This window comes from Electrophorus electricus, chromosome 3 (genome assembly GCF_013358815.1).
Source record: "Electrophorus electricus isolate fEleEle1 chromosome 3, fEleEle1.pri, whole genome shotgun sequence".
Lineage (NCBI taxonomy): Eukaryota > Metazoa > Chordata > Actinopteri > Gymnotiformes > Gymnotidae > Electrophorus > Electrophorus electricus.
Window position 1 is genome coordinate 30976209 of NC_049537.1, and position 26679 is coordinate 31002887.

General features: G+C 39.9%; 2 protein-coding genes across 5 annotated transcripts in view; both read left to right on the forward strand.

Annotated features, from left to right (window-relative positions):
* Positions 1–7266, forward strand: part of cd2ap (CD2-associated protein) — a 30326-nt gene extending 23060 nt beyond the window's left edge. For 2 of the 4 annotated variants that reach the window (XM_027028215.2, XM_027028217.2), the window contains exons 12-18: positions 1470–1617; positions 1835–1947; positions 3040–3155; positions 4042–4122; positions 5214–5416; positions 6029–6092; positions 6601–7266. In XM_027028215.2, the coding sequence (XP_026884016.2) occupies positions 1470–1617; positions 1835–1947; positions 3040–3155; positions 4042–4122; positions 5214–5416; positions 6029–6092; positions 6601–6642 (767 nt within the window). In that variant the 3' untranslated portion in view covers positions 6643–7266. The remainder of the gene's footprint in view (positions 1–1469; positions 1618–1834; positions 1948–3039; positions 3156–4041; positions 4123–5213; positions 5417–6028; positions 6093–6600) is intronic. The other 2 variants (XM_027028216.2, XM_027028218.2) reach the window with 1 other exon arrangement.
* An 8756-nt stretch (positions 7267–16022) lies between these two features.
* opn5 (opsin 5) lies at positions 16023–25735 on the forward strand. Its single transcript, XM_027028210.2, has 6 exons — positions 16023–16146; positions 17323–17442; positions 20828–20998; positions 21493–21830; positions 25289–25533; positions 25693–25735. The coding sequence occupies exons 1-6, from the start codon at positions 16023–16025 to the stop codon at positions 25733–25735; spliced, it is 1041 nt and encodes a 346-aa protein (XP_026884011.2).
* Positions 25736–26679: the final 944 nt, after the last annotated feature.

The following is a 26679-nucleotide window of genomic DNA, read 5'->3' on the forward strand; positions in this document are numbered from 1 at the left end:
GCAAAGGCTGAAGCGCTGCTGAAAAAGCCGCACTGTTTACAACTACTTCTGGCTTTCCATTGGTCACTGAGAACGCTAGAGATATCTGAAGGTGGTTCTCCATCCTTAACTTTTTCCCTGGACCACAGCCTTCCGGGTCTCTGATGTGCTCAGTTGGGGATAAAAGCCTACCCTCAGATCCCATGGCATCCATTATTCTTAATTTTATCTTTATATGATTTTGTGAACTTTAATAGAAAATATAAAGGATATGATCATTTATTGATTCTTAATTTGTTATTTTAATTAAATTTATTATCTAAATTAGAATTATTTAAATCTAATTTATTTGAGTATCTTTAAATTAACTTTTAGTTAATTTTAACTTTACAAATGCAAATTATCTTAATAATGTTTTATTTGTATTTTTTGGCAAAGACCTTCCAGAGGTGACAGATCTTGAGATGTACTAAACTTTATTGTACATCTCTATCTGATGTGAAGCACTTTGAATTGCCACTGTGTATAAATGATGCAATACAAATAAATCTGCGCTACCCTGTCCTGCCCATTCCTGCCCCATCCTGCCCTGCTCGAGAGGCTCCTGTGCCGTTGCCTAGCTGCTGGCGTGGCGCAGTTGTGCTGTGTGAGGGGGCGAGACGTCCCTGAGCACATCCACAGCATCGTCCCATCTCTCGCTTCAGTACAGGATGACATGCGATAAAACGGTGGCAGTCTGAGTGTTTTAGAACTCACTTTCTGCAGTAGCGGTTTTGTTAAAGGTTTCCTGCCAGTGAACTTTACCTTAAAAGGACTGTTCACTGTATTGTTTGTGATGACTGAAGAGGGGTTTTTTTTTGTTGTTTAAAATGTTGACGGGTTTCTCTCAACTCCCTGAGAAATCCAGACTAATTCAGCATAGTCCTTGGCATTTTTTATTTATTTATTTATTTTTACAACATGAGCATTTGTTGGCTTCTGAAATAACTGAGTCACGTACAGAGGAAAGGAGGCTTCTGGCACAGGCACTCTGTTAAAGTTCTCACTACCCGAGTCTGGGATGCGAGTGTGTACGTGCATGCTTGTGTGAGTGTGTATGTGTGAAAGTTCTCCTGTCAGTGAATATCACTGGTTCAACTATACACCGAATAAAACCCTGCAGGTATACTGCACCAGGTTTTAATGTGCTGCTGCTTCTGCATTACAATTATAGTTGTTGTTGTTGTTACTTTTATTAATTATTTGTCTGTATTACCAGCATTACTTTCATTGTGTCTTTTTATTCCTGTTATATAATTCTGCTTTGCACTTTGAAAGTTGGCATACAAATAAATTTAAAGAGTAAATATATTTCTCCTTCATCAGTTCAAATGTAATATTGAGGATGACCGGTTTACTTAGACTAAATAATAAGTGCAATTAATAAAATGACAAACTTTTGTTAATGATGAATGATCCACTTTCATGTTAATGGTGTTTCTTCTTTACAGTGGACAGGGCTGTACCCGAGAAGCCTGCCAAGGCTGCTGCCCCCATCGTGCCCCCAAAAAAGCCTATCCCGCCACCGGGCCGAGGGCTGCCCCGCCCAGTCACCGTGAAGCGGCCCGAAAAGCCGCTGACTCCTGCACCGGCAGTGAAGTAAGTGACACGGAACGTCGCTGAAGGATGGATCTTTTTCTGCTTCGTTAAACAGTTTGACCTGCCAGGACTGCCAGGAGGTGATTTGGTTAGTGTGCAGCAGGCCAAAGGCAATCAAAGCAGACGAAAATAAGTGGGGTTGCCAGGCGCACTCAAGAATATATGAAGTCAGGTGATCAGTGACCATCTTTCAGCATGTGTCTGTCATCTGTCTCAGCAGGCACAATGGAGAGGTTCTTCAGATTCGACCAAAGTCGGAATTGGAACCACCATTACCCAGCAAACCAAAAACGCTGTCAGGGGACTGGGGTGAGAAGAATGCAGACACAGGTATGTCACTGTTGTGTACATGAAGAATCCATCAAACCACCCACACTTGCTTTTCTTCGCAACTGGCTTGTTTGAGCTACATATGAGCAGTGATCTATGCAGTGTCAGACAAGACCTTGTGTTTTCCACCATCAGTCCAGTGTAGCTCCTAATTTACGTCAGTGATGACCACTGGCAAGGGGGTGGGGGGTGTAGTAGAGTGGTGGAGACCAGGAGAAGGCTGGATGCTCGGCTCCAGTAAGAAGACGCAAATCAGAATTGCTTTGTGGTCCAGGCGTCGTTTGGGCATTAAGACCAAGCTGAAAGCTGCTAAGTGTTTTCATGGAAATGTTTCAGGTCACCAGCTTATCACGTCACATGCTGTAATTCTGTACTGTAGGGGGCATCTTCAGGAGCAAAGCTTTTATTCTTCACACTTGGAGTTCCAAATTAAGAAAAAAAAAAGCCATGTCTCAGCACCTAAATGTCAGGTTACATCATGCCACATTACTTGTGGCCTATATGTCTCATGTCCAAACAAATCAAAAGCATCAGCAATTGGCTCCCCCTTGAAGAATCTTTCTCTACAGTAGTTCTCTTTAATAGCAAAGTCCAGTCTGGTGTGTTTACAGCTGTATACATGTAACATATGCTGTCCATAGTCAATAAGCACATCTAATCTACTGGTTCTTATTTGATTGTAATGGTGCATTATCAAATATAGTTCAGGTTTAAGATTCTGAATGTGCCTGTATACTAGAGCTGTTGCAGGCACACATGTGTTTGTTAGGCACAAGCAGAAGAAAAGTCAAGATTGGTGTGAAACTGGTGTATTCCTTTCGTTTTATACATAGGGTTGCCACGTTTTCAACAAGCCAAAACTGGCCATTCCTATTCTATTAGACTCACCACTAACATGTCTTCCACCTGTACATTGTGTTTGACTTTGTGTGTTGACTTTGCCTGCTGATGTTTGATTGGCCTAAAAGTACACATGGGAGGAGGAAGAGAAGATTGTTCTGCACGTTTGACTCCATGCATAATCCACATCTTCATACAGGTATAGTTGTCCGTGAGAAACGGAATGATCTACCTGTCTTGCTGCTTTACTAGATCTCTTGAGTTTCGATGATGTCTCCTCTACCTCGGAGAAACTGTCTCACCCAACTGCAAGCAGACCAAAGATGCCTGGGCGACGTCTACCAGCCCATTTCAGCCCAGGCCAGTCGGTGAGTGAAGGCTGAAGCGTGTTCCAGCTAAGTGCCCTCAGCCCTTAGGAGATATTGGGTCAAACGAGTGATGCCAGTACATGGCTGAAAATGTTAAGTCCATAAGAACAGTAGCCTGAATTCACTGGCAATTCTTGGCCAACATTGCCAGCCTGTAAACACGATCTCCATGCTTGCATCGAGCAGCGCTATCGCTTCTCATTTCCGCTGCTAGCAGTGACGCACAAGACGACAAATGTGTGCCACATCTTAATCCTAGCGCTTACAGCAGTCAAGGTCATGTTTGCAAAGGTGGTTCAAATGAAGGACAGATAATTAGTTGTTGTTGTTACATTAATACAAACAAATGTGACAAATAAGGCATTTGTCAAAGCAAGTGAGCCTGATGCGTGCCTCATTATAACATGGGTCAGATTTGCCTTTTTTTTTCCACTTAATTAAAATGGCATACCATAAGATCAGTGAAGTATGTTCTATTAAATATAAACTATATTTATTAAACTCTATTTTTGATATTGTGATAATCTATTGTAGCCATATTTACCATCCCCAGAAGACGAACTCGTCTAGTTGTGCAGTTTGTGTACCCACTTTAGAAGGTTCACACGTTACATAACCATCAGGATAAAGCATCTGTGTGTAATGTCTCGGATTAAGTGCTGTTGCACTGACAGGCAGCCGAGCCTGGGAAAGAACCTCCAGGCAGATCAAACGAAGTGAGAATATCTGGAGGTGTTGTGGCTACTGCCTCGCCACCCACAGGTGAGCTAGCCGTTTCCACGCTCTGTAAATGCAGTCTGGTTTTTTTTCTCTCTCTCTCTCTCTCTCTCTCTCTCTCTCTCTCTCTCTCTCTCTCTCTCTCTCTCTCTCTCTCTCTCTCATAAAGCCGAACAAGGAAGGCACTGAGAAAGCTGTGAAAACAGAAGAGGAGGAAATGGCCAAACCAAAATCCTCCGAAACCTGGAGGGTAGGCTGATCTGCATACTACCGTTGAGCCCTTTAGTTAAACATATTCCACTTCTATAACTTTGACTTTCTGCCATGGAGTTACCGTGTACAAACATTTCTACATCACAAAGCTTTGATTTAGACGGGCCAAGGGGGGATAGTGGTCTCTTTCTAATGTCATCATCTTGATCTGATGTCATCTTTTCTGAAATCCTTTCTTTTTATACTTTCTTGTGCATCCTGTTATTGGTTTCTGCTGACTCAGATGAAGCACAAGCCCCTCAGGACTCGACATTAAACTTTGCCATCCTTCATGTTATACTTGCCGAGGGCAGGCTCAGACACTGCATGATATTTCATCAGTTTCAGACATAAGACAGCTAGACCTCAGAGGAGCTTGTGAAACTGGATGTTGCCTGAAATAATACTCAAAATGCTCTTTTGACAGTGTGAGCATGTTAAAATGTGAACATCTCAACATCTTGTATATCAAGATAAGAAAGGAAGACTAACTAGAAATAGGTTTATAAAGGGATATTCTTCTGCTTATATGGTTTTAAAACAACAAAAGCAACAGAGATTAACGGTAAAGTTTATGCCAATCAATTTTAACTGCGCTAAACATGAAGAAATTAGCATCACTTTAATGACAGTGCTAACTGTCATTGTTTTAAAGTCACCTTTAGCATCACATGGTTAAACTGCTTCATCAGAGACATACTTTAGGCACTAATTTTGCTACCTTTGGAGGGATATCCACCTCAAGAATGAACTTAATTTGTTCTTCAGAGCAACTCTGACCTTATGCACTCACACATCTGTTTTCCTATAATGAATATGGTCTCATTGCAGTGTCAGTCAGTAATCAAATGGAGTTGCTAATCAAACATTCAGTGAAGTGAAATAATCTCTGTAAATGAAGCAGCAAAGCCTTTATGGGTGAACCATTGGAGCATCCCTCATTTCCTGCTTCATAGTAAGGTCACCCAAGTTCATCTTTTAATAAGACATAACTAAGCATATTTAATTCAAATGGCATGTTAGGGCGTTTGTATCTAACTCGTCTCATGAAGCCTCATGAACTCTGTGTGTCTCTCCGCATCTGAACAGGCATCTCCCTCAGTACTACCTTCAGCTACTGCATATAAAGCTGCCCCCGACCCCGCTCATAATCCCACTTCCAGCCCCACCCCTGAGCCCAAGGCAAAGGCGGAGGCAGAGGTGGAGGAGGAGAGAGGAGTCGACCTGGAGGAGCTCAGGACGCAGATGAAGGACCTGGTGCTCTCCGTAGAGTTACTGAAGACACAGCAGGCGTAAGGCGGAGCTGTAGTTGCCTCCAGTTTTGATAGATGGAGTCAGCCAACCTTGCTAAATTTATTGTACATTTTTTACTGAAGAGTAGCTGAAAAGATCTTTACAATGTCTGTCCGTCTTGTAGCCACCAGTCGAAGTTAGCTGGCTAAGGTAGCATGTACATAGTGACGTTTTACTAATAAATCTTTGCCTCTTCTTCACGATGCAGAGCAGGGCCAGGCTAATATAGGCCCATCCCTTTAGTGAAAATCCAGTTTCATTGGTCAGATCTCCTGTCATTTTGCTAATAGACTTGTATTATAGAACCCTTCTAAATATCACAGGAAGGGGCATGTAGGCACATACACAGCAGTGAGTCCCTGCAGCCAAACTAATGAGCAGTTTGAATTAGTATCACTCACTGACAGAAATGCTTCCAATAGTAACCAAGAATATATAAAGAAGCCTACATAAACAGGATGATTTTTATTTTACTTTATTTTATAATTATACACACATGATTATACCTAGATTATTTATATTATTATTTCAATCCACTTTGGTGTTGGCCATTAGAAGGGCCTTAAGGCTGTGTGTATGAAGGATGTAACCTGAGCTTGTGCTCACTGCAGGAGAGAGCTTTCTGAGATTCGGAATGAACTAGAGGAGGAGCGGGCCAAGCGCGTGGCACTACAGGTGAATCAGCCCTTGTCCTTAAGCTCTGACTCATCACGCAGGGCTCAGCATGGGATCACACAATCACAAAGAGAATGCAACCTTCCAGGCTAAGTGGCTAAACAAAGAAAGCCCATTGTTAATATCATTATTTATGTCATTATTAATATCATTGTTTATATCATTATCGAGAGTGATTTTGAAAAAAAAAACGGACTCTAAATGAAAGAACAGGCAGTCACTGACCTAAAGGACCATAATTTAAAGGATGTGAATGGTTTACTTGTATTTTCTTTGTAGGTAAATAACAGATTCAGAATCCTGTTCTACTAAGGCTGCTACTAGTGTAGAGCAGCAGTGCCTGGAACAGCGTTTGAGGTTTACTTGGAGCTTTGATAGTGAGGAATAGACAGTTGATAATGTAAACAGAAATCGCCACAGATGAGTGTGTGTTTGTGGTCTTGGTTGTTTTTTTGTGCACTCAACCTTACAGTTTTAAAAACAAGTTATTTCCTTCCCCATTTTGCAGCTGGAGATAGAAAAATGCAAAAAACTGGTACAATCAACGTGAGGTCGGCTGATGTCACTGAGAAACCCCTCATCATCGTAGAGTCGCTGGTGGACCACTCCGCCCTCCTGTCCCTGCCCGAGGCAGACATTCCTATTCTCCTTGTTGTCACTGACCAATCCCACAAATTGTAATATTTACATTTGCACATAATGAGGTTTTTAAGGTAAAGAAAGGTTTAATTAAGACAGATGTATGTTCTCTCTCTCTCTCCCTCTGTCTGTTTGCCAACAATGATTGAGGCCTTAATGTGTACTACTGTGCTGGATATGTGGTCTTCACATTAATCTAGAATTGTGCAAGAATTTGTGATTTAATACTACTGAAGCTGTATAAAGTGATGGACAGAATTATTTTGTTTTTCTTATTTTTATGACATGGGGTAGTTTTTTAAGATATGATTACAGCAATAATCTATCCGCATTAGCCTCTTTAGATGAACGTGGGATATGATGTACTTCTGTCGCTATAGTTGTAGTGTATTCTGTTGCTACAGTTGTAATGTATTCTGTTGCTATGTGAAAAGGGAGATTCGGGCCTTTCGTTGTTCTTTAACATTCCTATCCAGGGAGACACTATTGTGCCTGTTTTACAAGCGTTAATACTGGGAGCTCTCATTTATATGCTTAGAATTTATATATATATATATATATATATATATATATATATATATATAATATATATATATATATATATATATATAAAATATTTATTTTATGGTCTAGTAATTGCAGGAAATGAAAATTTCTATATTGATTATGTATCTTTATTACATTTGGAAGAAACTCCATCCTCAAAAAGCATAGTTCTGTAAACAGTAGCTCATCTGACATATAAACGCACCGGTGGTTTATTGGTGGACCTTTTCTTTTAATTCCCTCATGATGATTCATGTGAACCTCCCCACTTAATGCTCTGATTATGGCCAAGCCTATGCTATTCCTCTGAGAACCTGCACATGGCTTTGGGTCCTCTGTATAGCAGATCAGACAAGCTTGCTTTGCCCCATAATGGTCCAGTTCAGTGTGATTTCTACATTTAGAACCAGTTTTGAGTGGTCAGACATTCCTGAAAGACTCGTGGTTGCTGTGTGAACTAGTGCCATGGCAACCATCCTGCAGTGCTCCAAACACTGCTTTTATTACCTCATGAAGTTCCACTCTACTCCAGTTCCACCTGTGCCTGCTGCAGACCACAGTAAATTACTATTGAGTGCTTTTGCTTGCTTGCACAATCTCTCCATCTAAATAATGTCTTTCCTTCTTTTAACTCAGTTTGACATTTCTAAATCCCATGCACTGTGGATGCTTTAGCAGCCACCACCACCACACACTTGGTAGGAAGACATTGTTCATGTAATGACACTCAATTTTTTTTTTTTTTAGTGATCATTTTTCATTTGGGTGCACTGGAAGTGCACTTCCACCACAGTTTTTTGTGCTGCTGCAAAAGATAGAGGTGTGTATGCATTCTGTATCAGGGACCATGTGACTGTGTGCCTGCTTCTATGAAAGTGCATGAGCATCTGTGCGTGTGTGAATGAACGTCTACAAACGTGTGCGTTATTGTGTACAGGTGATCTTGCCAACTGAGCAAGATGACGTCTTAGTCCCTACAGCAATAAACAAAGCAAATGTGTCTAATCTATGTCCAATCCAGGTGAAATGAATATTCTGGTAATTGTGTCCTTTCCATTTTACATATTCTGTTCAGTTTTATCTAGTCTATAAATGACCTGAACACATTCCTTTTTTGTTTTGAAAGGATATGGGAAGCTGTCGTGTATACATTAAGCATCTCTCCAAGTGATCTTGTTTACATGATTTTGAACTGAATTGCATGAATTTAGATTGTTTTTCAAACTGAATAAATATCACCTTTATTTACAGATATTTCCCTTGCCTGATAGTTTTTTTTTTTTTTTCATAGCTACTAATATATCCTGGACTTTGTAATGCCAAAGTCAAATATATAACACCGGGGTGGGATCCGAGATAAGATTGTGTTTTAAATACATGGGATATGTTTGCTCAGGAGTTTTCTATTAGCCAAAGGTGGAGAGATCCATGTTTTTCATTAATGGTAATATTGTTCTGTACAATCATGTAAAAGCTGTTGTGTACCATGTTGACTCTCTTATGATTCATAAAAACACACAAACCAAACCCCCCGCACACTCTAGGGTCTGTACATATTGTGATTTAGACTTGGATGTAGGTTTCATCAAAGAGAAGTGAGTAGCCACACTAAGCCACCTCCCCCTGCTTCTTTAGTTCCCTGTCATAAGCACTCATTCACGCTCTCCAGTAACACCCTACTTCACAGTGCAGTGCCTCAGGCTTGCTTGTGTTGCAAAGGGATATTTGCCTCCAAGCCATGATTGATTGATTATAAAATTGATTGATTATAAAATGGCACCGCAAGACATTCCAGGTTCACAGTATTTACAATATACAACTCCTGTACAGATGATGGAATCTGCATAGCTGAACAATTTGGCTTTGTGAAACGTACCATCAAACAATAAATTGTTAATTAATGGAATTTCTTTTTCTCCACAATCAAGTAGAGGAGAAAATTACGGCCTCAACTTGTAATTTGCATTTCGGCACAAGTCTAAAAAGGCAAATTAGTCTGCAGTTGAAATGCATTGCTTACAGACCTTAACAAGCGGTTGGGCTTGGCTGATTGAAAGGAAACATGGCCCCAGTATGAGAGTTGTCAACTGAAACAACGGGAAGATTATAAAAGGAAAACGTAGCCCAAGAAAGATATCAAAGCATCAGGATAGACAACTCAAAGCTATACGCCTTTAAAATGGAAGATAAACAGCCAAACAAATGGGTGGAAATGGGCGTCCATGCTTGTGACAGAACTGTAAGTTACTGGCTGAATGAAATGGGATTTACATACAGAAAACCAATATAAACAAGGTTAAAGTGGGCTAACGAGAATGGAATGTGGATGATTGAATTAAAGTGGTATTCAGCGTTGAATCACACATTCCTCAACATTGAGTGATTCCATATTTGTTTCCTCTATTAATCTGGAAAAATGTCATTAATTAAAATAATTTTAATTATCTTTGAGGCATGTTTCACGCAACCAGAATGTTCGGTTATTAAACAAAAGTTGGTTTGTCGTATCTGATTATTTTCTACATAGTAATTTAGCTGGGTGAACTTTCTCTAGATGTGCTGATTCCATCTCTTTTTTTTGCCAGGGTTGTATTAGAAGCAACAGGTGCTACTGCTGGCTTTGTTTTCCATCTGATTAGAAAGGAAAAGATTTGTGAAAACAAAGGTGGGCTTCTCATGTCACATTGGCCTGCGTTGCTTTCTATGACCACGCCCCTGTGTCAGAACCTTTACCATTTCTACTGGCCTAATTTTCTGGCTCAGAACCTTCCTCACTTAGCCTGCCCTCCTGGAACGTCAGTCACCCTGTAGTTTTCAAGATTGGCTTTCACCTTGCTTCTAATTTCATTGCTTTGCAGTAGTATTAAAGCTATTCAAGGGAGCGTTCACACATGGCCTTTTTAAAGGCACTTGCTTGGAAATAGAGCCCAGTAAGTAATACCGAATGAACAGATAGCTCTGTTCAAAGATCCAACACAAATTCCTCTGTCAGTCAGCAGAGACCTGTGACTACATCATGCAGTATTCACATGACTGCTAAACAAAACCAGAAATGGAGGCATTTTAATTACTTCTAATGTAATGAACAGGCTCTGGTATGAGCTAACATAAATCTCTTGTTTGGATTATCTGAAGTCAAAGCAGTGAAATGTTCATGTGAGTTTTTGTGAGATGTCTTTTGATCTCTCAGTTATTCTGTACAAAGAAGAAATGCACCATGGGGTATGTAGTTATTCTCATGAGTAAATTGTATGGCAGATGGCCAGCATGTGATGTATGCATATTATAATCTTATTATTTTTTTCTCCCAGACTGATTTTCGCACACACACTACTCATGTGACGTTGCAATGAGATGAACCCTCTTGCTGAAAGAGTATAACGTTAAAACCATTCTACCTACTCTCACAGCCTGCTAGCTGATAGGTGGAGTAAAGTAAAACCCTGTACCATCCTCTGCTCTGGTTTCAGGTTATCGGATGTACCTGCATTGTTCTAGTATGTGCTTTGCAGTGAAAATGTAGCCATAATCTATTACTATCCCTGGTGAACTGTTAAAAGATGGCAATTATACAAAGTTATAAAAATTAATAACATTTTAAATGGTATGGTTATTACTGGGTTTTATACAGCAATTTGTCATTAAAATGGATAATCCAGTTTATATACTAGGAGTATTTTGTAGATGCAAATGATGCCAGTCATAAAAAGAGTGTGGCTATCATTCTAAACATTATGAGTACTAAATCTTTACTTTTGGTACAGACTTATATCATTTAGGGCGTCATGTCATCACATTTGCTTTTTCAGAGAGCAATGCACCAAATGAGGGTCTCTTGATAACTGTAAAAATTAATGTACAAAAACAAATATTTTGAAGAGTCTTGTGGGTATGTGGGGCATATCACAGATGTTAATGGACTTCAAAAATCCCCCTCTAAGAGGGGTGCATTTTTGACTTGATCAGTGGAATAGCTTTTAAGTTGCAGCCCAACTGAGAAACATCACAGAATAGTGAGGTTCCATTGTCCCTATGCAATAAGAATAGTGAGGTTTCAGTGTCCATATACAATAAGAACAGTGAGGTTCTTGTGTCCATATGCAATAAGAACAGTGAGGTTCTTGTGTCCATATGCAATAAGAACAGTGAGGTTCTTGTGTCCATATACAATAAGAACAGTGAGGTTCTTGTGTCCATATACAATCAGAAGCACGGTTACTCCAAGCACACCTTATTAATCAACTTATCAGCTAGAATGTAATGTGCATGATAGTGTAGAGTAATCTCTTTGGCTATGTCAGGGGATAAGTAGTCTATTCTGTAGATCGCTACATGGAAAAAGAGAGAACTATTGTTCATATTAAAGCCTCAGTATGTTTATTAGTGTCATGTCATTTTGAGACATTGAGTAGTATATGTTAATACAAGTGAAATGATGGGAAAAAAGTGGGACTTTTCATTTGAAAGTGGGAATGGCATGTGGACTCAGTCTCACCTGACTTATACCTGCCCTCACTGGCACTTCGTTGGGTATTATAGAATTATAGTCTGTAACTTATTGTATGGCATATGCAGTTACTCTATCACCCTCTAGTCTCTGTATTTCTTCAGAAACCTTTATTTGTTCCATAACTCCATTTATGTGTGAAACATGAAGAAAAGTGTCTAGATAGGTCAAAGTCAGCATACATGAACTTGCTCACCCCTTTGTAAATATAAAAAATGCATTGCCCAGTCGATATTGAATGTGCAGTACAACACACTTCTGATTTTTTTAAGTACTTTGCTCTCCTATGATATTGCTCTTCTATAATAAACCAAACTTAAACTTAAACTTAATAAAATTCTGTACTTTCATTATTTTAGCTGTGTTAGCTAAAGTGTCATGGTGAAAGACCATGTTTCAAGGTAGTACTGCAGTTGTAAATGCATCGTTGCTGACAGAGAGATTGCTGGCCAGCTGATGAGCAAAGCTGTAAATGTCACGTGAATGTCAATATTTCTTCAACAACAAGAACAACAAAAATACCAAACCAGTGTGCAGTATGTAAGAAATACACTCCATGCAACATTCAAAATAATGTGCAATGCATGTGTCATAAATCATGGCACAAATGTCAGTTACCACTGGGGTGTTCCCGTGTTAAATGGTCATCCTCAAATCATGAATTTATGTTCAAATAATGTTTAAGCTTTATCTTTCACTCTCCCTAACCACCTCTCAAAGGAATGGACATTTTATCATTTGGTGTTATCTGCAGTATGGCCAAGAAAAGACCTAACACAAATTATCTTCATGTTATTTTTTTTAATATCCATTCCTCTTCATGACTAAAGATTTCATCCATACAGATATCTCAGATAAGGTAACAACGGTCAATTCCAATGAGTTGTATTATTTGAACCTTTCTTTGCGCTACTACAAAACACTTTAACAACTCATCTGAAAACAGTGACCGCCAATAATAATCTTTCTGTAATCCAACTTCTGATATGTGGACATTTTTGCAGTCTGTACATTTATTTGCTAATCTGCACCAAACCATGTTAACAGATGCAGAGAAGTACTGGGATTACTTAAAGATAACATGGCCCTTGTATCTGAATATATTTCATATCCGTGTCCTGGGAAAACTAACTTCACTCGACACATTTGTTTTACACTGAGACCACTTGATGAAATTTGTTTATGAATTGCTGTTAACGAGTGCTCGTTATAGCTTTAACAGACACGTGGTCGCTTCAGTGTGTTAAACTGAGCCGTCAGAGAGGTAAGACAGATAACAGATAGCCCAGCGCCCCTTCCATGTGTTCAACCTGAGATTTAATTAGGAGGACGATCCTTGAAATCGAAATATTGAGTCGAAAACGTGGATTAACCTGTGAAGAAATTGACAACAAGAACAACAGTATTCCCTGAAATCCGGACAGAGGTGCCACGCTGGGATAACTGGAGGTAAGTGTTTAACGATTTTATCTTACATTTACATTTACAGCTTTTGGCAGACACGCTTATCCAGATCCTTCATATTAAATTGACATGTTGATCTTTTATATTAAAGCAATGTTTTAATCTTTCATATTAAAATGGCATGTTGATGTTCTTGTTTCTCTGGATAAGCATGTCTGAAAATGTCATAAATGTAAATAAATATATAGTTAGGATAGTTTGTAGCAGCACTTTAAACATCTGTTAAACATGTATTTGTGATGAACGCTGTTCTTCATCTACAGTTAGAAGTTCCTGATTAAATTATAGAAATAGTTTCTGCCATAAGATATAAAGCAGATATTTGTGAAGGTAACTAAGCTTTCAAGTCTGGATTATATGAGTGTGGCTGAGTCCTATCAATTTAGTGAGTGAGAAAGAAAACAGAAAAATCACAGAGGACAGGGTGGACATTAGAATGTGTGAATGATGGCTGACTGAACATGTCGGAAAGTTGTTGCAAGCATGAGCGCATATAATATAGAATTATTGTTATGAAAACTACCAGACAGTGTGTAAACAACAAACACAATGCATGTTATAATAAATTAACCATAAGATAGTGTAAACAGGAATGTTTTGAGTTTGATTGTTTCTGAGTCCTGTCCTGAGGCAGGGGGCATGTCTTGGGAGAGAGAGCCCAGTCTCCTGCTATGGTTCTTTTATGACACGGAGCAGACAGACAGCAGGCCAGCCTTTGTGAGCAGAGTGCATACTTGCCGAGTTGTTTGACTCTATAAGTTCATTGAGATACAGCAGAGCCAGACAGTGCAGAGATTTAAATTTTAGGAGAAGAATTTGATTTGTGTAATTTCTAGTTAGAGTTGAAAAAGTAGAACCATGTGACAGAGAAGGTACATCATATGTGACGGGATAGTTATATTTTAACATGCATGTTTTTTACTAAAGTAAATACATCTCTGATCATTTAATACCACTTTTGCCCTCTTAGTGTTTTATTTTTACACTTTACACTATATGTGAAATACACTTTCAACTTTTGTGGAGTACAAAACATGCAGAATCACCTAGAGGGCACAAAAATACTTTAAAATCAGCTTCATAAACATATATATGGGTTTTTCATATTATGAGATCCTGTTAAGTTCAGTGTGTTCTTATAGAACAAGTTGATTGGAACACCAAGGTCATGGGTTTGAACTCCCAAAGTGCATAATCGAATGAATGAATGAATGAATGAATGAATGTAACCTATTCATTCTTGTATTGTTTGAATAAGTGTTGCTAAACACTGTAAAAATAAACTACAAGAAATGTGATTGCTTTCATTTTTACATGGTGAGTCTTCGTTCTGTCTGAAAATAATGATTAGTTGATCATTTATTAGTTTATTAGATAATATTGACAAAAGAGTCCAAATATCCTCTGTCTAGCCAGGGTAAAGCGTCCTTGCTCGTTTTGGTACATAGCACCTTAAACCCTTCCAGTTCAGTGTATTCTATTGCTAGAGCATTGCATTCACATAGATGTCATATCATTTGAAAATTACAGCTGATAAATCACGTGGATCAGTGGTTCTCATTACTGTGGAAATAAGCTCTGTGTCTTATCTTTTTTTAATTGCCTAACAGTGTGATCTGCCATCTGACCTCAGCGCTCCTGGGAAATAATTAGCAAAGCTGAGTATCCCCAATGAATACAGCAAGAAGGCTTATTAGTGTTAACTACCTGTGAATATACAAGAGGGCTTTTAAGCAAACAGACCTTCCACTGATAAATCATCTATATTATTGCCTGAGGTTACCCAAATTCAGGACTACAGTTTACCTGGTCCATGCTGTATTTGATCACTTAAAGGTTTCTTAATGGGGAGACCATAGACTGTTCCTTCAACATTTACCAGAGAGTGAGGAAAATGAGCTTTTATATGTAAATGTATAAACAGACATATGGTGAAATTAGTGGTTAGAAACATGGTGAGAGTTATGACAAAAGGTTATAATTGCTTTTAAAAATTGCCTTAAGGTTGGAATATTGTGCATGGTGCAAATAATAGAAAATTACTGTAAATACGCTTCAATCAAAACATTACCTCCCATTTGAAAATGGAAAAGAAGTTGTCAGTATACTGAAAATTCTAAACAGAATACATTATACTGTAATATATAATATAGTATGTGATAATAATGTTGTTGTTGGCTGCTATATGGATTATTCAGTGCTTTTCAGAAATTGTAAAAAGTCTTTGGTAGGGTCTTGGCAAAACAATTCCTTTGAATTTTATGTATACCATAAATTGACAATGGATTGATTGGATCCTTTTCTTATGTCATGGAAAATATTTGCATTAATTAGGGACAATATTACAAACATGGGAATGCACTGAGGGACAGAACTGTTGTAGTTCTGGTGTCTTCTGAATATCATTACTAGTGACAGCTTTCTGCAAATGGCATGATAGCTGGATGCTGTAGTCTTTTTTCAAGGGGGTTTGGCTTGTAAATTAATATGCTGGCAGAGCCGTTTTCTGTTTTACAAAGTCACATATTACATTTTTATATTTTTGTCATTAGTGACCTCCAACCTTTTTAGATTGCCCTTTCAAGTCGCATCTTATATAGTTGGCCCAGATTTGCATTCTTTTGACTGCCAACCCCATTACTGATGCCTAACAGAGGGACTTTACAGTCTGATTCCAGTATCTTCCTTACCGATTCAGTGAACCTCCTTTCAACACCTAAAAACATGTGACCCTTCAACCATCAACAGGAGATTGATGGAACTCCAGAGGCCCAATGGAGAATGAGAGCTCATTGCACACGGCGCATGTCCCTCCTCACCTCCTGCAGGGGGACCCTTTCAGCTCACAGCTGCCCAAGGAGTGGGACATCGTGGCTGCTTCCTATATTCTCATCACTGGTGAGTGTTTCCTGCAGAGTCACGTGTCTTGCAGCCAAGTCAAACCAAGAGTTCTTTCAGAGGGCTTCTTCAGTGGCCCTCTGGGAAGAAGCCATAAACGTTTAGGAAACAAGGTTGTTGTTGGTTGTGTGTGTATATCAAATAGTTCATTTAAATGGTTAAACCTTGATTTGCTTTCTGCTTTAACAGTTGATTATGCCTATAATTTTATTATATTTAAAGCAATTTATATCATTTATCATTTATAGCCATGGTTGATAGAGTTTGAAAATAGGTTTCATTTACATGTAGAGTTGAATTAAATCCCATAGTGTTGAATTAACTCTTACAGCGTTAAGATGTGTCCAGCTGGACTGATGTAAACAGTGCAGGGAATAATTTAATTGAGGATTTTGCTGTGCTGTTGCCATGTCTTTTAACTAAATTAATTAAACAATTAACTAAACATTCCGCTAAGTTTCACAGCAGATGGCTTATGTATTACACAATGAACAGAAGTGGCTGCTTGCATTAGCCTACATTATTTTAAGAGATAAATTCAGTGAATTTATATCAGTTCAGTGGATTTATAAAGTGCTTCCAATAAAAACTCTTTACTAGTTTCTGACCACAGGGCATCTGTAGGCTGACTATCTTTGAGTGACATGGACAGTCTCCACACAGTGTTGACACTGACATTTGTGAAAACTCCAACAACAGTGTTGTGTCTCACACATACTAGCAAAACTCCCACTGCTGTGATTCATATCAGAAGATGTTGGGCTGTTCTGTTATGTTTTAAAGCTGTGTTCTTTACAAATCAGACATTTTTCACTTCATCTTCCTGTGACACATTTTCACCAAGCAGTCTTTACTGTTCCATACCCTTTTTGTATTCGGTATATCTTGCACCTTTATGTGAAAAACAGACCATGCCAGACTGTATCAGGAAGGCCACGTGAAAATCCAACAGAATATTAACTGGTGTCACTTTCATGTGTGACCTACTCACTCACAGCCCACTTTAATTAAACACACGCCTTGCACCTGGCCACATTATTAACCACACTTGTCTTAGAGGCATTCAGTGTATTGTTTTAGATGCAGATTTTGTTGACATTTTAATTATGTGAAAATAGCTGTTCAGTCTCTTGGTTGCATCATTTTGATTATCCACTCCACATTTCTCTCTAATAGGGATTTTTGCAGCCATAGGCAATGGTGACATCATCTACATGGCAATCAAACGGAAGACAAAGTTAAAGCCAGCTGAACTAATGACCCTGAATTTAGCTATATTTGACTTAGGCATATCAGGTAAGACTTGATTTAACATCATTATTCATTTTATAACTTTTTTACCCAGCTGTGCCTTATTCAGACATGGCAGATATATCTGACGACCGTGTCGCGCAGCCTGTCTCCTGGTTCATCGGCTCTTTGCCCAGAGTTGCACTACGTAACCCATTCAATCCTCCTGTAGAGGTTATACAAAGAGATTAAATGAATGCTACTGAAAGCCACACATGTTGTTTTCACATAGAGTTTCAGTTAAGGGGCATTTGTTGTCAACAGTGTGGAAATGGAAAGTTAACAGAGGCACTCTTTAGTCTCTAATATTCTTTTTCAAATGCGACTGTGTGACTGTGTGTTTTTTGGGCTCTCCCTATCTCGCCAGTGTCCGCCTTGGTATTTGTTCAGTAAATCTATACGAGTAACAGGTTTAGTATTGGGACACAAATCTGTAAGGCTCCATAAAGGCTCATTTATCTTCATGGTGGTTGAGAATAAGCGCTGTAACTCCTGCAGGTCCATCAGCAGAGAGGCTACTACTCGCCGCCCATGTGATCTGGTCCTAACGTAGCACTACACCAGCCTTCAGAGTGTGAACTCAAGAACTGTTTCAGAGTCACTGGAGTTTACCACCAGCATGAAATCTCTGAATGAATTTGTCCCGAATGTGGAGTGTCATACAGCAGCTGTATCGTGCAGGGATACTTTTATAGAGAGTAATGAGAGAATAAAGAAGAAAACTAGAAAACTGGGTAGTGCCCTACTAATTCCCCTCATCAGGGATGCATCAGCTTTCATTCATAAAAGCAGTGTGGCACCCTCATGTGCCTGGCTGTGCAGTTATGACCCACAGTTAGCTTAGGACCATGCTTTCAGTACTGTGCATGCTTCATGATTTTTCAGTACTGTGCATGCTTCATGCTTTCAGTACTGTGCATGCTTCATGATTTTTCAGTACTGTGCATGCTTCATGCTTTCAGTACTGTGCATGCTTCATGATTTTTCAGTACTGTGCATGCTTCATGCTTTCAGTACTGTGCATGCTTCATGATTTTTCAGTACTGTGCATGCTTCATGCTTTCAGTACTGTGCGGAGCCCATGTGGCTGTGCGGTTACGACCCACACAGTTAGTTTAGGATCAGTGTACTTTGCCCAGCTTGCAGTGTAGCACCATTTTCCAGTGAAAAAGTTCAGAATCCAGGACAGACCGTCAAAGTGTCACATTTGAACCATTATGTTCGTACATATTATTTAATACTTTTGTTTATACTTTGAAATTCTAAAGAAATTATTTTGCAGTCCTAACTGACAAATGATTGTTCAGGCTAATTAATCATTCATTGGTTATTGTTTGACTTGACGCTGAGATGGGCCACAGTGTTGGGGGCTCCTCTGCTCTTTGTAGTCTTCTGTTAACTGTGAGTCTACATGTAACTTTTGTTGTTGTTGTTGTTGTTGTTTTTAATTTAATAACATGCACTTTACAATGAATAGTGAAATAGGGTGCATGTAAATGTGTCTATATTCAATATAATAAAAGTGAGTTGCTTTGATTTGATTTTTGGCTCATTATTTATTTTGTGCACTGAAATTGCAGCTTTTGCTACCCGGCTGGACTCCCTGTGACAGCTGACTGATGCTTTTGAATCCTTGCCAGGACATACTGATCATGAAAGATATAATTGGGACTAATGAGTTAATTAATAACCAGTTTCTCATTTGGCTCCTTTCTGTGGGGGAGTTCAGATGTTCCTCTAATTCATGCACTGATTTTAAAAAAACATTTATTTTTTTTTAGGCATTTTGACGTATTGGTAAAACTGGCCCAAATCCAATATTTTTCTTCATATATGACACAGATGTGTTGTGTGAACATCAAAAATACATTTACAGTTCTGATCTGGGACATTCATACGTAGTAAAGGAATCCGATACATATCTGATATACAGTAATGCTAGCCTGATCAGCCAGATCGGGAATTTACGCAACTTTTACGTCATTCCAACTCAATGTTCATCAGAATTTTGTCACCAATTTTAGTCACCATGACTCCACAAAGAGCTAGCATTACAGTCTGCACCCTCGTTAGAATTTGTTATTGAATTCACAGCTGGCCTCATTAACATGAGCATTAGGTTAGTGGTTCCTGTGGTTGGCTGAATTTACAAGAAAAATGTGTCTCGTGAAGCTCTGTTCAATTGCACATGCAGGTCAGGTCATGTGTATAACCTGTTCAAACTATATACTGTTTGGATATAAGCTACATTTAAAAGTTGTTGTGAACAAGCAAACAACATCTTTAAAATGGGCTGTAAATTGGACTTTTACCTGCAATGTGAATGCAGCCCATGATTTAACTGGATTTGTCAGCGCCGTTCTGGATGACAGTGCTTCTCTGTGTGTGCTCAAGCCCTAATCTGCCAGCATTCATCCTTAATGTATCTTAGAGATAAAGTTGTATTTTATTTTATTATCTACTGACTGTCATACAGAGACAGAAACGTTCCGTAGTATTTACAGGGCCATTCCTGAGGTCTGTAGCTACTGTTCTTCTAAAGTCTAAATGTACTCTGAGTTACTGTTGTTCTTGTATATTCAGCAGACCTCTAGTTCTCAGACTATATGGCCCCCGATTACCTGATGAAGTGTGTGGCACTGTAAATCTCAAGCAGCTTTCTGGAAGTACAGTGGTGCAATGCTACAACATGGAAGTATGTGGTCTTTTGAAGCATCCAGGGTGATTTACACTAGCACGCTGTGAGAGGAGGACGCTGTGGTATTTCTGCACTTCATCATTACCAAAATTCAGCTTTGCTGTTTTTCTTTTTGCTTTGTAACATCTCATTAAGCATAGGCCTATGCTGTGCAGGGTTACGCTGTTCAGGGCTACGTTGTGCAGGGCTACGCTCTGCAAGGCTACGCTGTGCAGGTCTGTCATGTTGCACCAGACTGAGCAGTGTCTAACAAACTAAAAATGAATAGTTATATACTCTTGTGTTGGCCAAGCACTTCTCAGTCCATTTTAATGAATTTATTTAGTTTGACAAACAAGACTGTAGTCCTACTGAGAAATCTCACAGTATCTTTGTGCAGTATGTAAGTATGTAAGTGCACTGAACACAAAGGTGTGCTTGATCTTTTTGTTTACTCAGACCATGTTCTTTCAGTAATTCACACAGACAGTATAATTGTAGGCTGTGCACTCTTTATCACTACTGTAGGGTTCTTTTCCACACTGCAGGGTTCTTTTTCCACTTCACTGTGGTTGTTTTTGGTTTTTTTTCTCAGATCAGATATACACATCTGGACCCAGATTGCTGCTGCTTTATGCCTGTGCAAATTGAACTGAACTGAGTATGCAAATTAGCCACTAATGTATTTGCGTGGGTCTCTGTGTTGTCCCACAGTGGCGGGGAAGCCTTTCTTCGTGGTCTCGAGCCTGGCCCACCGCTGGCTCTTCGGCTGGTATGGCTGCTGCCTCTATGGCTGGGGAAGCTTCTTCTTTGGCTGTGGCAGTCTCTGCACCATGACTGTGGTCAGCTTTGACCGCTACCTGAAGATCTGCCACATGAGATACGGTGGGTGTGGCATGCTTTCAGTATTGGACGTGGCATTCAGAAATGAACCCATGTCTTACATGTCTTATTGCGATTACCTTCAGCCATCACAAAGTGTTACCGAACAGGACAGGACTATCTCAGAATGTAGCTCTCACACCATGTGACTGAAGGGTTTGAAGGAGAATCATATATATATAATTTGATGTTATATCCTTTAAACAGACATCTCATTTAATTTTCACTGTAGTCCAGTTTCTTTTTAGTAAATATTTATTTAGGCTCAGAGTCCATGTGTGATGTGTACGTTTAGGAGAGTACAACACACAGTAGAGCTATCACATATAACATACACACAATAGAGCATACATACAAAACACACACAGTAGAGCATGCACAAATACAAGCAATAGAGTGTAGACACATAACATGTACACAGAGTGTACACACATAACGCGCACACATAGAAGAGCATGCAGACAGTGTGCTCACTGCTGGCCCCCTGTGGCACACAGGTTTTTGGATCGAGCGCCATCATGCCATGTTGAGCCTGCTCCTTGTTTGGCTGTACGCGGCCTTCTGGGCCACCATGCCCCTGGTGGGCTGGGGCAGCTATGCACCAGAACCCTTCGGCACATCCTGCACACTCAACTGGAGGCTGGCACAAACCTCCGCAGCCGGCCAGAGCTTCATCCTCACCATTCTGGTCTTCTGCCTAATCCTACCTGCTGGCATCATCATCTTCTCCTACAGCAGGATCATCGTCAAGGTGAAGTCATCCAGAAAAGAGATCTCCCGCTTCAACAAATGTGATAATAACAGCCACGACATCCTGGAGATTAAGTTAACTAAGGTGCCATTTTACAGATTCACTTCTTTTACTCTTTTAATGTTACTCTGTCATGTTTTTCTGTTTTGAAGAAACACTCATTTGTCTTTTGGATTATTCCAGTTTTTCTCATTTGCTTTTACACTTGCCTGAGGACATTTTTCAAAACCTTTGGCAAATCCTTGTGTTTTATGAACAAAATTAAACATTGATTTCTAAACCAAGAACAATCTCCTCAAATGAAATATTCACATTGAAATACCATGCACACTTATGATATCAATTTTGACAACAAATCACATTTTTTCACACTGCACCACTAAACTGAGAACACAGTCATCACAATGAATATATGCTGAATCCATAGAGTGGAGACAATGAACAGTGTTTATTTAATGGATTCTTTTTTGGCTAAATTGAGAATTCAGTATGCTCTGAACAACTGTTGGCTGCACAGTTGGGGGTTAGGAGTGTGACCGTGTGCTGGCTGTGATGGAGATAGCAGCCTAACATGCTTGTAGCTTGTATGGAATTTGGAAGCAATAAACTGCTGCTGCTATATGTACATATATGTGCATTTTAACACTGAACAGTTCCAGTTCTTTACGATGCCACATTCTTCTCCTCCTCTCTCATTTCTCTCACCTTCCCACAAGCCTCTTATAGTAGTTATTGTTTATTGTTTCTATCTATCTATCTAAAAAAAATTCCCCACTCACCCTCCTCCAGGCAGTCTCTTTTTCCTTCAAGTTCAGGTTTTCTACCAGAGGCCTGGGAGCTTGAGTCCTGTGTGGTATCTTGGCTGTTTTCAGGACTGCACTCCATCTCTGATATTGTTCCTGGGATCTGCTGGAGCCATTCTCCCAGTTTGGGGGTCACACCACTGTTGCTTTCACCTTCTTTTAAAACTCTTCTCTCAGACCTTGGGATTGCTAAATCTATCAGCACAGCCCTTTTCTGCTCTTTGTCCATCACTACTATGTCCGGTTGTTTAGCCTTTAAAATTTGGTTAATCTGGATCTGGAAGTGCCATAGGATCTCAGCATGGTCATTCTCCTTTGGGGGTGTGTCCCACTTTGACCTCAGAACTTCCAGCCTGTACTTTGTACAGATGCTTCTATATACCATGCCAGCCACTTTATGACATTCCATGTACACTCTGCCTGTTAGCATCTGGCACCCTGCTGTTATGTGCCGGATTGTCTCAGGGGTATCTCTGTACAGCCTGCATCTGTATTCAGTTTGTTCCTGTGCTCCCATGATTAGTTTCTCTGAGTTGTCTTTCAACCCAGGATTTTCCAACCATTGGTAGGATTTCTCCATATCAGCCACTTCCATTGTCTGCCTGGGGTACATACCATGCAAGGGTTTTTCCTCCCGTGATGGTTCCTTCTCTTCTTCATTCCCATCCACCACACCATCTTCCTGGTGTACTCCTGGATCTTTGATGTTTCATCCTGGATAGGGGTACTGATGCTCACTAATCCTTAGTCCCCTCCTTCCTCTTAGTGTATACTCTCAGTGTTCTGGATTTGGGATGAAACCCTTCGTGCATTGTGAGGAGTGTCCTTGTCTTGATGTCAGTGGCCTCAATCTCCTCCAATGGCCATCTTATTATGCCAGTGGGGTATGGTATCTGATGACTGGTAGAGTGTAGGTGTTCATAGCCTGGATCTTGTTCTTCTCATTCAGATTCCTTCTCAGGACTTGTCTCACTGTTTGTAGATATTTGGCTCTGGCTTCTTCATGGTTCCAATTTTAACCTTTCCAATCTGGTTCCCGTCCTATGCACAGCACCGAGACGGCCCTCTTACGTGTTCTCAGTGATCATCTTCTCGCTACTGATTCTGGTGACCCGAGTATTCTCCTGCCACTAGATATAAGTGCCACATTTGACACAATTAACCATAACATACTCATCGCCCACCTCTCAACCACTGGCATTACTAATACGGTTCTTGAATGGTTCACCTCCTATATTTCTAATAGAAAACATTTAGTTGTTTTTGGTAACCACAAATCGCAAACTGATACCATCACTCAATGTGTTCCCCAGGGATCAGTCCTCGGCCCTCTCCCTGACATCTGCTGGATCCTGATCCTGTTACTGGTTACTGGATCCTGTTCTGGGAGGTTGCTGTGATTTGCTTTTCTCCCATATACAACATTTTCCAGTATTGTTTAGTTTCCGGCTTTGGTGAGTCTGTTCTCATGCTGTTACCTTGCCACTGAGACAACGTCCTGTTTATTCTCCTGGCTTGGCAATTTCCACCTTCATCACACCTTCTGCAGTTCTTTCTGCTAATTTCCCTCCATGCTGGGAGAGATGCTGCTGAGATTGTAGCCAAGCATCTCAAGCTGTTGTGATATCAGCTGGTTGGTCTCAGTAGTGATGTGGGATATGTATAATATATAGCAAGGTGCTGGTAACAGGAATTCCCAGGGTTCCCATTCTCACACACATGATCATCCTGATACATAGAGCATATTCAAAATGTAAATGTGTGGTGTTTCTGCATAGATAAAAGTACATCTATAAATACACTAGTGCTGATACAGACATGTAGAAGAAAGCTCTTTTGGTGTTATGCTCTGTGCTGCTGCATTGTGTTCCAGTTTGGGATTTGGGTCTCGCAGCCTGCCTCAGTAATGACTCCGCCCTGCCCTTAAGTGATTGCTGTGGCCTATATAAGGACCCCGCTGCAAGAAAACAGAGGCTTACTCTTGGCTCACTCTAGCTTAGTGTGGATCGCTTTAGTGTACATTTTATTTGGTCTCTTAGCTGTGCATACCTTGCCTTTTGATGTATATAGTTAGTAAGTGCATGTATATATGGATCTTTCTGTCTACTCTTTTAGTGTCCTGTAGTTGTGAGCCCTGTGATAAAGTACATGTTCTGGTGTGTATGGATATAGTTACTGATTGTAGGGAGCGGTCCCCTGTTTGTTTGGGAACAGGATTGTTTTCTGTTTATTGCCAGGGAGTTGATGCTTCTTTTGTAGTGTTGGTTTTGCTTGTTGGCATTTAAACCACTCCTAAAGCTCTCTCTCTCTCTCTCTCTCTCTCTCTCTATATATATATATATATATATACATATACATATACACACTGACATATCTAATACACTAAGTCCCATCTCGCCTGCTGGTCCTTTTAGTCCTTCTACACACCACTCCTCTACCAATCTTTAATTATTACATCGCTGTTGCGGCCCACTGCCTTGATGGGGTCATAACACTGCTGATTCCCACATTCGTGCATATTCTGTCTTAATACTGATCATTCTGTGCATTGATTGGGAAATTATTGGAGTTTGTAATGAGTCAAGTCCAGTAAAATGTGATTAGATTTACACTACTGACACATGCTAAGAGATTTAGAATCATGTACAAGTGATTAATAAAAATGGATAAGAAACTAAAATATTTGGTGAAAAATGAAACAGAATATGCATCCAGTATGATTCTGTCTGTGTCCTCCAGGTGGCGATGTTGATCTGTGGTGGATTTTTCATAGCATGGCTGCCATATGCCATAGTGTCAGTGGTGTCTGCATTTGGGAAGCCTGATTCAGTGCCTATTCCAGTATCAGTCATACCAACCTTGCTGGCCAAATCCTCGCCCATGTACAATCCCATCATATACCAGCTCATTGCCTGGAAGTGCAGCTGTGCAAAATCCTCTCGTCTCAAAGTCTTCAACAGGATGAAGGAGCATTACCCCCCAAGGTAAGACCCAAACAGGTAAGGTAAGATCTGAACAGATAAGGTAGACCTGAACAGGTAAGGCCTGAGCAAGTAAGGTCGACCTGAACACTTTAAATCATCTGTTAAACAGCTTATCTTTCTTTATTATTATCATGTTATGCCTCTATGTTTTGTTCCCAGCTTCATTATGTATTCTCTCGAGCCTCTTGAGGAACAGTGTTAATGGCACCGAGGTTAAGGAAAAGGAGCATGCTGTAGCTGTGGGTGAAAGTGTGTACTATGTCCTTTTTTTCAGAGTATACACTCCTCTCTAATCTCAGAAGTATGTGGATGAGTTTCACACTACATAAGCACACACATATAGGATATGATGCACTTATATGGCAGCTAGCCTTGTGGGTAACCGAGCTGATGATAGATGGCACATTTCAATTATGAACTGGTCAATTTAATTGGTTTGAATTAAATTGATACATGCATACGAATATGGAAATATGAGGGCTGTTTTCTTATACTGGTCATTTGGAGGCAGATCTGGAGCTGGAATTGTGTTTGTCTTTTTAAAAATTTTTAGCCACCGGTAGCCACACGTTTCCATGGTGCATGAGGGACTTGAAATAGTAAGACAAGTGTCATCTACAGTGCTTATATGCTTCCAGGCTCTTTTAAACACATCATACTGTTTTTGTAGGGTGAACCTACTTACTGCTCAGCCATACAAAAAATAGTACTGATAGTCTGCAAGAACCCATTTTCAGATGTGGCCTAAAATGTTGTCTGTCTATCTGTCATATGTTGGGTGTGCAGAGTAATGAAGTGAGGTGTGAAGACAAGCATGAGATGTGGAGAAATGTCTGTGAATCCTGCCCAGATGTGCTGATGATTAGGGTTAGCTGTTGGAATACTTTGGTAAACAGTAAAACCTTATTTTTTGGACCATCCCTGCCACTATAAATTTACCTCAGACATTTGACTTCACACAGTGTTAGAAACCATGGAGTGCTAAGCCCTGGAGTCACAGTGAGGTAAGAAAGTTGTGGTCCTTGACCTGGAGTAGAGGTTAAAGTTCATCCTGCTTTACCCACCTGCTGTTAATTACCAGGTGAGCTCCTGCGGCAGGACTGGGAAACACTGCACTTACATCACTGCTACCTGCTCTAGAGACAT

Excerpts from the sequence above, each read along its gene's own strand:
- opn5 (XM_027028210.2), top strand. The coding sequence starts at position 16,023 with ATGGAGAATGAGAGCTCATTGCACACGGCGCATGTCCCTCCTCACCTC. Across the intron at positions 16,147-17,322 it reads TTCCTATATTCTCATCACTG|GGATTTTTGCAGCCATAGGC; the intron begins GTGAGTGTTTCC and ends TCTCTCTAATAG. Across the intron at positions 21,831-25,288 it reads TGGAGATTAAGTTAACTAAG|GTGGCGATGTTGATCTGTGG; the intron begins GTGCCATTTTAC and ends TGTGTCCTCCAG.